This window comes from Calidris pugnax, unplaced genomic scaffold (genome assembly GCF_001431845.1).
Source record: "Calidris pugnax isolate Ruff unplaced genomic scaffold, ASM143184v1 scaffold118, whole genome shotgun sequence".
Taxonomy (NCBI): domain Eukaryota; kingdom Metazoa; phylum Chordata; class Aves; order Charadriiformes; family Scolopacidae; genus Calidris; species Calidris pugnax.
In genome coordinates, this window is record NW_015090855.1 from 473,983 (window position 1) to 487,957 (window position 13,975).

Below are 13,975 nucleotides of genomic sequence, written 5' to 3' on the forward strand. Positions count from 1 at the left end.
CACCTCCCTGGGCAGCCCATTCCAATGCTGGATAACCCTTTCAGTAAAGAAATGTTTCCTAATATCCAACCTGAACTTCCCCTGGCGCAACTTGAAGCCATTACCCCTTGTCCTATCGTCTGTAGCTTGGAAGAAGAGACCGACCCCTGCCTCTCTACAGCTTCCTTTCAGGTACTTGTACAGAGCAATAAGGTCTCCCCTCAGTCTCCTCTTCCCCAGACTGAACAACCCCAGCTCCCTCAGCCTCTCCTCGTAAGACTTGTCCTCCAGACCCCTCACTAGCTTCGTTGCCCTTCTCTGGACCCACTCCAGCACCTCAATGTCCCTCAATGCTCCTAAACATAAAGAAATAGTACAAGTGACTGCTAAGAAAAAAACCTACCCAAATATCTGCCCAAATATCTGGTTTGGTTCGCCAACATTACCCCCCCCCGGGACAGAAAAGCTACACCAACGCACATCATTAAAAGCTCAAAAGCGTGAGGAAAACAGGGAGCTGCAACTGCTTTTGACCATTCAATTTAACCAGTGACTCAGAGGTTTGACAAGTTGTTTGCAGTGCTGTCTGAAACGCTTTTTTTGGGGTTGCTTTTTATCGCTCAGAATAAGGGAATACAACCAAACAAAAGGCCAGTGGTGCGGAACGGGATGGAGCCATGGGAAATACCGGGAAAAGCAGGAGGCAAGGTCTTGGCTCCCACAAGTGTGAGCCCCAGCGAGCGAGTGAGTAGCATCTGACTGCCCTTAAGACAGTCAGGCCAGAGCCACGCAGTTAAGGATGCTTCAATCATGAGTCAAGAAGAAAACACAAAAGCTGCCCAGTTCGAACTCCGAGGGCAGGTTTTCCTGCCAGCTCTGCCCTGCAACAGAGCCATCAGAAAGGAAACGGGAGAGTGTGTGGGGCAGGAGAGGATGCCCTCCCTGGATGGAGGTAAATCTCCAGAGGTTGCAGGTCTCCGTCTGGCTGCGAGGAGCCCAAGTGAAGGCAGACATCACAGGAGACCGAGCTGAGGCACTACCAAGTTGAGCAAGAGATCAAAGTCAAGAGAGCTGGATTTTCTCTCTGCTTTTTGCACGGCCTGGATCCTTGCAATTGGAGGCTAAATGAAGCTGAGTGGTGAGGAGAAAAAAGGGAAAGCAAAATAACCCCCTGACTTAGTACTTCACCAGCATCCTTTGAGCACTTCAAAACATATTCAAAACCTGGGTGACTTTGACCCCATAGATATGAAAGATGTTAAAAAACCGTGCAGAGAAACCCTCCCCTTTTCACTACTAATCAGCTCTCTGGAGAATTACTACCTCCAGGCAGGTCAATCCAAGAGCATCAAAGAAGTTGGAATCAAATGCATTGGATAAAAAAGCAGACCCCACTGACGAAAGCTCTCCCCAGCTTATAAAAGCTATGAATCACAGTCAGAAGGAACAAGAAATTGGAGAGGAAGAGTGCAGTGATACAACCAACATTAGAGACAGGACTGTACCCCTGTCTGAACAGACTCTGCTCTGGGTCTGGACCCACCTCCTCTGTTCCCCTCCCTCTCCTTAACAGCATATATACTCAATTTCGCATAAATAGTCACAAATCAGTTAATCCCCACACCCATCCCAGGCAAGGGGTAAAGTGTGATGGCATCACCACCGTGACTCTTTTCAAGTAGCGGAACAGACACAAAAGCTTTTGCCGGGCACTGCCGGGCTCCGCTGGCAAAGTGAGGATCCGGCATCCGCCTGGCTCCTGGCCCCGGGGCTGCCCAGCCCCGCTGGCAAGTGTACCTTCTTTTGGGGCCCAGAAGAAAGCACAGAGCTGACTGAGAGAAAGCTACAGGGATTTATATCTCGCTTTTCTTTAACTGCTAAACAACATGAATAAAAAGTTCCCATAATCAAAAAAAGTGAGTAGGGGACTCCCGTGCCACCTTGATCCACCACGGTGGACTACGGTAGCATAAGCTGATTTATCACTTGGGTAGTGGGGCTCAAGGACCTGAAAGCAAAATTCAGGCCATCAAAACAATGCAACTGCTTAAAACAGGTCCAGCTTACCCAATAGACCCAACAGCCAGAGACTGGGAGCACGTATATGAGTACATGCCACGTGCTGGACCAAAGGAGCTCTACAAAGCTTTTTTCTCTCAAAAATCAACCTTGTAAGTTAAAAAAAGCTTCAAAAGAATAATAAGCCATCAATGCCACAATCTGTTCTTTCTCTTAGGAAGATACAGACTTCTGCCAGTGCAGAGGGCGAGGGGAACAGGAACACATTCCCCTCCGAGACGCGAGTCACGTCCCTTCCCGGGCAGCCCCTCTCCGGTCCCACCGGCCCCTCTGGGCTCAGCGGGGAGGATGCTGAGCTCAGCCCTCAGTGCTCTCAGACCAGAGCATTGTGCGGGGGCTACATGCTGGTTCCCTCAGCCTTCAGTTGACAATTAAGGTTTAATTAATTAGTTTCCTTGTAAAATGCATCTCTACCACCCCCATTTCCAGTGCCAGCAGCAGCAACCTCACTGTACCCCACCCCCCGTGCTCCACGGCCATCGCTGGGGTCACCTCTTCTCCGTCCCTCACAAAGTTTAGCTTAACAGAAAAGAAAGAGGTGCTGTGTAGCGCCCAAAGGGACCACTGTGGGACCCAGCTTGTGCTCGGGCTGGGGAGAGGATTTATTTATCTGTAGTGACCCTCACATAGTGAACTCTGGGTTACAAACGAGCTTTTATGCTTTTATTGCACTAACTTGGTTTCCTATCAGCGCTGATGGGAGAGGAGGGTTGCAAAAGGTTATCGGTGTTTTGCATCTTGCAAAACTGGAAAATATCAATTTCCTGCAGACATCAAGGCCTAGACTAAAAAAAGTTCACTGGAAAAAGCAACACCGTATAGCTTGTATGCACAGTTTTTACATATACACACAGTAACTGCCGGCACAGAGCAGCCACTGTCCAAAAGTCACGGTAACAGCATACCCAGATTATGCAACTGCATTTTCATTCCTGTTTTTTGCCATATTCATATGTGTTTTCTTCCATGTCTGTTTTTCCTCTTAGCGATTCTATAGGTCTACAACTCCCATCTACTTCCAAAAATCCCCTTAGTTCTTCTGTAGGTCTAAAATCTCCCATCTACTTCCAAAAATCCCCTTAGTTCGGTTCTGCACTTACGGCCTCAGTGGGCAAAGCAGAGGTTGTTATTACCCCAAGCTGAAGTCAGGCTGGGACCCTCGAGCTCACACGCTGGCTCCCCCCTTCCATGAGAGAAATCACTGACACTGGGCAGGCACCAAAAATACACAAAAAAGGCAGCTCCGCCTATAACCACTGATTTCCTCTGAAATCCTATTGCTGCAAATTCTGCAAATAACACTCCTCTGTTTCCTTTAATACCTCTTTCCCGAGCTTATTTGCACATTCCTTGTGTTTGTGGCACTTCAGGTAATGCCCAGGTGTGTTGTAAGACGGGGTGATACCCAGGTGTGATATAAGATCAGGCAGGTGCCAGGAAGCCCTTGAAAACAAAGCCGTTCCCTGCAGGGCTGGAGTTGGTCCCCTGAGACAATTCATTCTTAAAAGCAGGAAGATTCAAGCAGTTTAAAGACCCAGAATGACCAACAGCACACACTTCTAAGTATTTTCTGTTGAAAGAGCATTTTTCCCCCCAAGTATAAAGATTTTTTTGCTGCCAGCAATGGTGGCAGAGAGACCCCCAGTGGCTGGGTGCAACATCAGCCATCACCCTGCACAGCCCCAGCGCCCTCGGAGCCCCCCAGGAGGGTTTAGGGGGGTGTTAAAGGCCAACACAACCTTTGGGGCTGGAGAGAACAGCCCCTTAGGGTCACTCAGGGCAGGACATCACCGCTTCTCCCCGTGTCACCCAGAGCTGTGACCATGCTCAGGGTGCATCCTCACACTCTGAGGATGGTGGGACTGAACACTGCTTTGGCCAGCAGTGGAAATACAAAACAAGACAGAGCTGCTCTGAGTTAAAAAGACATTTGGGCTTCTAGCCAAAAAGACAACTTACCCCTTTTCAAAGACTTTTTTTTTTTCTTCCCCAATTTCATTTAAAAGAGAAGGATTTATTTTATTGATTCTCCTTTTAAATTCAATTGAGCTAAACCTGGGTGCAAAATATTTTTAGGACTTCATAAAAAAAATCAGACCAAACTTTGAAAGAATATTTGTGCCTTGAAACTGTATTTGCAGTGGATAAACTATCCATGTAAAAAAAAAAGAAAAAGAAAATGGGATTCCTGTTTTTCTTACGAGAACGCACTCATGCTGGAGTGTCACCAGACACTAGGGGGACAGATAAACCCTGAGTATTAATAATGTGATGGCAAATTATATCAATAATAACAATTATTTGGGTGTTGCTTATGACCATGCAGACACACTGAAAGCTAACGCAGCAGCAAAGCCAAGCCATCTTCAGTCCAGCCAGGACTGGAAATTCCACCTGCCTTGCGACCCTGCCAGGTAATCAGTGCTTTTCACCCAAGGAGCTGCTCCCATGGGCACAACCAGCCATACAGCTGAGGCTGCAAGAAGATGCGGGGTGGACACTTTGGAAGTCCAGAGCATCCTCTGCGCCTGCTGTGATTTTTCTACCCTCAAACAGCAACAGCTCAGCATTCACTACAGCAACCCGTACAGGCACATCGGGCTGATCAAGAGGAAATATCAACAAGCCATCACACAGATGTGCAAGAAGTAACATTTATGTAACGAGGAGGAGTTTTATCATGCAGTGAAAAACCAAAACATTTTGCTTTTCATTCCCAGTAATCTCAGTTTTCATTACCAGTTCATCCCGGAGCACCGCGCCGGCCGCAAGAACTTGCAGTTGATCCGCTTTGTTTCTGCTCTGTGGTCCCGCAGGGAGAGCTGCTTTTTAATAAACATACCAATAGTTAGAAACAGACTCCTTCAAAGGGCTTTGCAAACATAACCCAGCCCTGGCATCACCTGGAGAGAGCCAAAGGGGTGTTTGTACAGGTGGGGGAGAGCGGGCAGGGAGTTCAGGCGTGCTGCCTCCCCTCAGTGGGTCCGGGATTCGGGGCTCAGATCAGGCCTCGTTAGGGGGACTCGTTAGCCCACATCCACCTGCTCCCACCATGCCACAAGGCACTGCTCCCACAGCCCGCAGGCCACTCAAAGCCACCTGGGGAGCACCATTTAAAATCACCGTGCGCTGCTTGAGCTGGTGGGTTCACTCTGGCAGCAGCAGCTCCTAAAACCCCACCGCATGGAAACACGGCTCCTTCTCCTCACCCCCAGCGAGAAGCCAAGCGATAAAAACACAAAAGGCACCCTCGCAGAGGTCCAAAGCTGTGGCTGAGCGGTGGAACCCGGGGCCCCACGCCGGGGCCGGGCACTCGCCCAGGCGGCTCCTCTGGCAAGAGGTGAATGCGCGCCGGGCACAGGCAGCCCGTCGCGCTAGGACACTTGCGCGGCCGCGAACCGGCAACCTCGGCGTTTCGAGGCTGCAGCGCTGCGGCGGCGCCACCGCACGGGGTGAGCTGAGCGCCGCGGCAGCGCCTTGTCCTTCCCGGTGCCGCCTGCCTGCCCCCCCCCGCCTCATTCCTCTCCCCACCACACCCCGAGCTCCCAGCTGGGCACCGGCCCCCAGCCAGAGGGCTACCGCTGGCCCCCTCCCCTCCTACCGCGTCCCCAGGCTGGGGTTTGCTCGGGCTGCTTTGCTTTAAGCAGGGAGGAAGCCCCCCATCCCCACTTCCCCGGCTGGGCAGGGTTGTGCCCACCAGAACCCCGGGCTGCTTTTCCCCTCCAGGTGGAAAAGGGACGGGACACTGAACAGCATTCCTGCAGAAGCATTTTCACACCTCGGAGCACCAGTGAGGGCATAACAGAAGAGGATTGACCGAGGACCTCCCCCCACAGACAGAGGCTGCCCAACAGCAAATCACTCGGGGAAAAGTTCACCGTTTTTCTTTTAAACCATCATCTGAAGCACTCACACACTCACCCAGCACAACTCACATCCCATCTTCTAACTCACCTACCATGGGGTTTCTCAGTTTTTCCTTTGGTCTATCTTACCTTGACATTACATACGGTAATCCAGAAATCAAGTGATATGGAGAAAGTGTTACCAAAACCCCCCAGCATTACTGCCTTCCTAGGCAGGGAATCACAATACAAGCAGTCCCTCTTTATAAAAATCCCAAAAAAACTTTACAGCCAACTTCTTGCTTAAGTTTCTCAGCAGAATCCTGTTCTTGATTAACAGTTTTTATATTTGCTTAAGACTACCCACTGAAAGTTGAAAAAGCCAAACTTACTACTGGAGGAAAACGAACTCATATCGAGCACTGGTATTTCAGCATTAGTAAAAATTTTCATTTCAGCATCCTAAAAATTCTTAGATGTACAGAGCCATTTATAACAGTTTTAAACACTTTGTTGTAAAGTCTTCTGAAAAAAATTACACGCTTGTTTTTCTTAATTACCTTTCACAGATGCTCTGGTACCCCCAGGCTCCTCATACCTCCCACAAATCCATGGTCCACAGGCTGGGAAAGATTACTCAGTACGATTCTAACCACCCAAAGAAAACTGTAAACTACTTTTTAGAAGAAACACTTAACATCTACAGAAGAGGTGACCTTTAGTTGTTTCTCTCTTGTCTGTGCTCCCATCTCACAATTACTTTGGTTACTTCATGACACTTCCACTCACTCAAACTTATTTATTTGTAGACAGTTATCAAAATAGTGATCTGTGAAATAAAACCAACTAGAAGTATAAATAACGCCATTTGCAGAAACTAAGTAGCAATATTTCTCCATCCCTAAGCCCACTCTCTTCTACCCAACCATGGATCTCTTCCTTCCCCTGAGTCGTACTTCATCCAGCCTTTTGATCACAGGACCGGATTTTTTAGATGCAGCTGCATAGGACTTTAGCAGAGTTTTAAACATATCTTCAGTATCTGGATGAGTACTGAGGAAGGCTTTTTCCAGAACATACAAATCAACTCCTTTATCCTCCGGGAGACCTGAAACAAAACTGAGTCCAAAGTCTATGAGCACCAAGTCCAATTTCTCCGTGGGTGGTCGCAGAAGTATGTTGGAAGTTGTAAGATCCCCGTGTACAAGATCTTCATCGTGCATTCTCGCTAACAGCTCACCCATCTTCTCCGCTAAGGTAAGGAGGCTGCTGGTATCATTTCCACTCTGCTGCACAGAATTAATATGATCTTGAACAGTAATTGAGTCTACAATATCTTCAAGGTATATGGAGTTGGTGACAGGATCCACAAAGTAGACCACTGGAGCTGAAATCCCTGTTTAAAAACAAAAAAGAACAAATGAAATGCTAGCGGTTAATTAACAGGATTTTCCAACACACCCAATGCAAGCCTTAGCCAGAAACGCCAATTGAGATCACCATCGGCCACTGATAACGCACATGGAGAAATGCCCCCCTCCAACCCCTGGGTTCCAACCCACGCTACACCAGCCTGCAGCCTTAAATCCTGTCGGCAGCTCGACCCTGGTAACAGCATCAGCCCTTCCTGGGGCAAGACTCCCCGGAAAAACAAGCACAGGGCCCTTCTGGCCGCGGCCAGTCTGCGTTTTAGAGTGAGACACTGAAAAAGCAGAGCAGGTCGCCCCGGGATGGGATGAAACCACCGGCATCCCTGAGGATGAAGTGGAAGGCCGCCAAGTGTCCGAAGGACAGGCACCCTGCTCTGAGGGACGTGCAGAGCCGGGGGTGTCTGTCCTGTCAGGGCGGCCTCGCCTCACGCCGCCCGCGGCCCGGCCCCGCCGCCCCCGGGCCCACCTGCCCGCCGGCACCGCAGCAGCGACCGCGCCTCCTGCGCCATCCGCCGCCGGCTCAGCCGCTCCTCCAGCGCCGGGTGGCGGTACCGCTTCGGGATGCGCAGCTTGGCGATTGCGGCCCGCCCGAGGAAGATACCCCGGTACACGCAGGCCTCGGCGCCCTGCCGCACCAGCTGCAGCCCCGGCAGCGGCGGAGGCGGCGGCGGTTCTTCGGCCACCACAGGCCCCGCGGCCCCCGTCTCGGCCCCAGGCACGCCCGTCGCAGGCCCCGCGGCCCCCGCCTCGCCCATCGCAGGCCCCGAGGCCCCCGCTTCGTCCATCGTAGGCCCCGCGGGCCCGGCGCCAGCCCCGGCCATGCTTGAGCACAGGCCGCTCGCCTCCGCCTTGGCCGCCGCCATTACAGGAGCCCGCCGCCGCAGAGCGCATGCGCCAGCCGCCGCCGCTTCGGCAATCTCCGTCAGCCTTGGCCGGAAATCCACGAACTCCCGTCGGCTCTTACCCCGCCCTCCGCATGTACCGCTCCCCGGCGCCCTCGCTATAGCGCTCCGTGATGCCTTTCTTCTAACGCGCCCCGCTCTCCCGTCCTTGCTGTACCCGGGGCTGCTTCTGCCAAAACCCCTCTTTGTGCTTCCCCCGCGTAAGTCCTTCTACCCTCTACCGTGCAGGGGGGTCATGAGTGGGATGGTGGGACCTGTGCCTGACCGTCCCCCAGTCTCAGCTGGGGCAGTTTCATGTGTTTCTGCCAGCACAAAAGTGAGACCTGCACCTGCCATCCAGGCCTGCAAGCGAGGCACTGGATAGGCTTCTTCCCAAGGTGTCAAGTGGGGTCCAGTGGTTGCCCCACCTTGGTGCCATTTGCCAGGGCGTCATCCCTGGGCCACCAGCCCCAGGCCATCACCACCAGGATGCTCCACCACTGAGGCATCACCACCAGGGTGCTCCACCACTAGGGTATCACCACCACGGCTCCACCACTGGCTCTTGGCACTTGGTGTGCCATAAGCCTTCACTGGAGCCCATGCAGATCCACTGTAGCCACCCACTTGGTGGGAGAAGGGGTTTGGCTGCAGGGGATCACCAGCCTGCAACGGGGCATGGTGTCACCCAGGTCCCTGTGCTGGGCAGCACCAAAGCTTCTGCCCCTGGTGTTGGTACGGGCTGCTCACGCGGTGACTCGGGTGTCCCCAGTTCCTCAAGCAGCCAAGCCCCACATCTCCACGTTAGTAAAAGATGGAGAAACCTCGTTATCTTGGGAGCAGTGCTGAGGTTTTCATGGCACGCTGAAACCCACTGCTGCGCGGGGTGGGCAGCACGTACTGCAGTTTATGTTCCTCGGAGGAGACAAGGGGCTCAGCCCAGTCCCTGTAAATATGTTTTCAATTGTTGCCTTTGGAGGTGCCACAAGTCCGTTTTGTCCTTGTTTTCTCATCCGCAACATTTGTTTCCTTTTCAGAACATTTATATTTTATTAACACATTCCATACAGCTTACTTGCCTTGCATGGTGGGATCGCGCCTGGCAAATATTTATCTTGCTTCAGCAACAACTTTTAAACAACCTTCCCCAATTTCCAATGCTACGGATAATCCACCCCACCGCTCTGCCTGCTCCGGGCGTTCTCCTTGGGCTGCCCTCGCCGTGACAGAGCCCAGCAGCTTGGCCAGGGAAAGAGATGCATTTCTGAGCTCCACGGCTGGAATTTGCAAATGCCACAGGCAATCATATATTAAAAAAAAAAAGAGATTTTCCCCATGTTGTGGGCAGATTTTATCTAAGCATCCATGCGCAGCCCCCGCAGACATACATATATAACCTATGAGCAAGTGCACACAGATGCCCTGGGTTCGTTATTCTGGTAAATATGATGGTTTTCTCTCATGCTGGCCAAAAACATCCTCCAGAGCTTTCAAAACACAAAAGAAAATATTTTTTGCTTTATTTTTCCCATTATTTTATTTATTTAAATTTTATCTTCCCTGTGATTTCGCTTATTCTTCTCTCTTTGAATGCAATAAACAGTTGACATAGCCCTTGGAAACCATCTAGAGCCATTTACAATATTTATGGTATCACCCAGTATTTTTATTGGAATATTGAACCACCCCAGAGAATTGCACTGAAGCCACAGACTCTCTGGTAAATTGTTTAATTATGTAACTTTGTTCTCCTGGTGACAAGCATTTATAAACTCTCCTTTTACAAACAATGTAATTGAGTTAAAAACTGCAGTGCAGCAAACCAAGCTAATGGAAACCAAGGCAAATCCCATGGGCTCCTCCTCGACCTCCTGTTGATCCCTCAGCATCAGGCACCTCTTCCCTAATCCCCCGGTTTATTTGAGGATGGAGGTTGCGATCCTCAGTGCTGGACAGACTGGAAAAGGGCTGAATTTGTGCTACATCAGGTGGCTCCTTGCACCCAGCTGAGGCACTTGTTGGCTCTGAGGTTGTGTCCTCAACCTGTGTGTGATTTCTCAGCACTAAGTCCCATCGCATCCTGGAGTTATGGATCTTGGCCAATTCTCCTGGCAAGAGGATGCTACAGGCAGGATGGGCTGTAGGGACCAGCCACCCTACAGAGGGGCAGAGGGGGGCACCCTGCGTTGCCGCAGGCACCATCCCTACAAAGTGCAAGAAACAGGACCCATGGGGCGACCACCAGTACTGACCGGCATTGCCAGCGAACCCCACCAGCATTAGGGTAACGTTAAAGAAAACATGTGCAGCCTGGCATCCTAACGAGAAAGCTCTTTGGGCGGTTAATGAACATGCAATAAGTGCAGGTGCCTGGCAAGTTGGCTCCATCCCAGCCAGCCAGAACACTGGCGCCTGCTCATGGATTATAAATTTCATCAATAACTGAATTGAGCTTGGTCAGTTTGGTCTCATTAATCCCTTCCTAAAGGTCAATTGTAATAAGAGAAAATGTGCTTGAGTGTGTGATAAGCATTGCTGAACTCTTCCTTTTTTCCAGGATGGACTTCACAGAATCACAGAATCTTCTAGGTTGGAAGGGACCGTAAAGATCATCTTGTCCAACCGTCAACCTAACTGACAAAAATAGACACCCGCACAACAAACAAGGAGCATCATCACTAAACCATACCTCCCAGCACTACATCAACCCGTCTTTTGAACACCTCCAGGGATGGTGCCTCAACCATCTCCCTGGGCAGCCCATTCCAATGTCTGATAACCCTTTCAGTGAAAAACTTTTTCCTAATATCCAGCCTGAACCTCCCCTGGCACAGCTTGAGGCCATTTCCTCTTGTCCTGTTGCCTGTGACTTGGGAGAAGAGACCGACCCCCCCCTCTCTACACCCTCCTTTCAGGGAGTTGTAGAGAGCAATAAGGTCTCCCCTCAGCCTCCTCTTCTCCAGGCTGAATAACCCCAGTTCCCTCAGCCTCTCCTCATAAGACTTATTCTCCAGACCCCTCACCATCTTTGTCGCCCTTCTCTGGACCTGCTCCAGCACCTCAATGTCTTTTTTATGGTAGGGGGCCCAAAACTGGACACAGTACTCAAGGTGACTTCTCTCTCCTCTTACATTTTCATTTTCCTTTGTGATTCTTAAAGCCTCTTTTAGCTGCTCCAGCTCTGAGGTAGGGAGTAACCTTTTCAGTAATCCCGGCCGGGCTGTGGTACCAAACACCAAAGCTGCCCTTTCAGACACTGAGCTCCTCAGGAAGCGCATTCCTGCGGCTCAGCCCCGGAGATGTGCTGTGCGCCCTCGCGCCCCGCAAGCCCAGCAGCCAAGAGCGAGATAAGGATCAGATGTGGAAATGGCAGTGCCAAGACACACAGTCTGGAGAGGAGGAGGAGGAAAGCATCACAGGAGGGAGCGAGGCTAAGAACATGCTGGCAGGCACAAGGCACAGCTCCTCAGGAAGCGCATTCCTGCGGCTCAGCCCCGGAGATGTGCTGTGCGGCTGCGAAGCAGGAACGCGCCCTCGCGCCCCACAAGCCCAGCAGCCAAGAGCGAGATAAGGATCAGATGTGGAAATGGCAGTGCCACCCTCGCGCCCCGCAAGCCCAGCAGCCAAGAGCGAGATAAGGATCAGATGTGGAAATGGCAGTGCCAAGACACACAGTCTGGAGAGGAGGAGGAGGAAAGCATCACAGGAGGGAGCGAGGCTAAGAACATGCTGGCAGGCACAAGGCACGAACCAGTCCTGGTGGATCCAACCCTTCCAAAAAAGACCATGCAGACCTTAAGGACCAAAGCTATTCACTCCTGCAGGCCCAGAATACCCATTAAGTACAAATGGCATGATAAGAAAGATGAACTCTAAAAACTGCAAAGGGAAAAAAAAGAAAACACAAAGGAATGACAGGTTTTCGTGTTTCTTTCAGAGGACTATAACCCCCAGCCACGCACAGCGTCAATGCCATGGCTGCATTTCCATATGTACTTGATGTCATATTTTTGGCCGCCTTTTGTAAACATACCATAAAGCTCTGCCTCTACTCCCCAGGATCTCGACTCCTTCCTGTCTGTGCTAATAATGTTTATTGCCCTGCCAGAGAACTGGCAGCCTCCAGAAAATGGGGAGGTGACAGATAAACGAACGCTGAGTGACCGTGGAGAAAAATATCATTTCTTCCTTCTCACACTGGAATCCTTTGAGAAGGGAGGAATTGCTCAGGCCAGTCGCAGATCACAAAGCCAAGAGAGGGTTTGCCCAGCAGCTGCTGAGGACTGCAGGTCCCCTCTGGCTCTCTGCCCAGCGTGGTGGGGAACCACGAGTGGGTGACATCTCCTCCAGTTCGTAACACAACACACCCAAAATATACAGGCTTGAGCTCCAGGGAGAAGCTGTGGGGGCCAGAGATCATGGATGAGATCACATCGCATCCCCCCAGTGTTCCCAGAACGTGGAACATGCACCCAGATGCAGAGCTGTAGCACCTGCTGCCCACTGTGAACGGGCACAGACAGGGTGTTGGGGAGAAGAGAGAAAAATTGCAGTCATTTCTCCCTCCAAGCGTCATGAGAGTTAGTCGTGATTTCAGAACTTTTAAACTCCTTTAACAGGAATTAAAAATCCTGTTGAGAGCTCCTTCCACCAACACCGTTGGTTTCTGTTGGCTGATGGTTGTGTTTGAAGCCATTCTTCACCGCGTGTCTGATCCCTGTGCAGCTGTCAGTTTGTATCAGATACAAGGTTTTAGAAGGCGTGTTTTTAAATACTAAATTTACATTTAAATTAGAGGGTATGAATGGGAAAGCATTTATTTAATCTATAAATCAGGTAGATGATTTGAAATGTTTTTAATGTTCACTATGACTTTGAGAAGAAACAAAACCAAAGCCTTTGATCAACTGCTGCCCACGGTGCAGGCCAGATATCCAAGAGACTAAGGCTGAGAGGATATGCATTATCCAGCATTGCCCATCTCAAGCATCCCAAAACTATGGGTTGGGGCAAAAAAAAGAGCTGGCACCACTGGTCTCCAGAGCAGAGACATGACACAGAATCATAGAATTGTTCAGGTTGGAAAAGACTCTTGGGATCATTGAGTCCAACCATCTACCCTACTCTACATAGTCCTCCCCTACATCATATCCCTCAGCATCCTCGGACATGTATTCCCCTACACAGAATAATGATTCTTAACGTATTTCTCTTAAATGTCCCATTAAGTTAACACCTGGAATGACTGAAAAAATCACGTGTTCCTCATTCTTCACCCAATCTGTTTACTTTTGTCTGTTTACTTTTGTGTCAGAGGGGTGTGCCTGCACCACAGGCAGGATGGGCACTGATGCAGACCTTCCCCAGCATAACCCTGTACTGTAGCAAAAAGCTGCACCACCACAGGCTCCACAGGGCGCTGGGCTGGAGCTTGTGTCGTTGTAACTGTGTGATTACATGAAATACTACCTGCAGTCACATCCCAGCTCGCGAGGCAGGTTTATGGTCGTTTGCAGACATCCTTCAGCTGCAGTGCCCATTGCACGGCTCTGGGAAGGCTCTGCAAGCCCACCCCCAAGCCTGTGACAGCACATTGTCCCTGCGCCGGTCCCCACACCAGCTGGGTTACAGCAAACTTCTGAACATGGTGTGTACTTCACTGCACGCACACGTACCTCCCCACAGCACAACCCACCCAGCAGCTGCAGTTTGCACCAACCGCACCAAGGGAGAATGCTCGCATCGTGTTAAAGAGTTTCAA

General features: G+C 50.7%; 1 protein-coding gene across 1 annotated transcript; it reads right to left on the minus strand.

Moving 5' to 3' along the window:
- Nucleotides 1–6,331: 6,331 nt before the first annotated feature.
- TP53RK (TP53 regulating kinase) lies at nucleotides 6,332–8,202 on the minus strand. Its single transcript, XM_014943683.1, has 2 exons — nucleotides 7,800–8,202; nucleotides 6,332–7,299 (listed from the first exon to the last, which is right to left on the minus strand). Exons 1-2 carry the CDS (start codon nucleotides 8,194–8,196, stop codon nucleotides 6,821–6,823), a joined length of 876 nt encoding a protein of 291 aa, XP_014799169.1. The 5' UTR covers nucleotides 8,197–8,202; the 3' UTR covers nucleotides 6,332–6,820.
- Between the last annotated feature and the right edge of the window lie 5,773 nt (nucleotides 8,203–13,975).

Coding starts and splice junctions, on each gene's coding strand:
- TP53RK (XM_014943683.1), bottom strand. CDS start 8,196: ATGGCGGCGGCCAAGGCGGAGGCGAGCGGCCTGTGCTCAAGCATGGCC. Junction 7,300..7,799: donor GCTGCGGTGCCGGCGGGCAG/GTGGGCCCGGGG, acceptor GTTTTTAAACAG/GGATTTCAGCTCCAGTGGTC.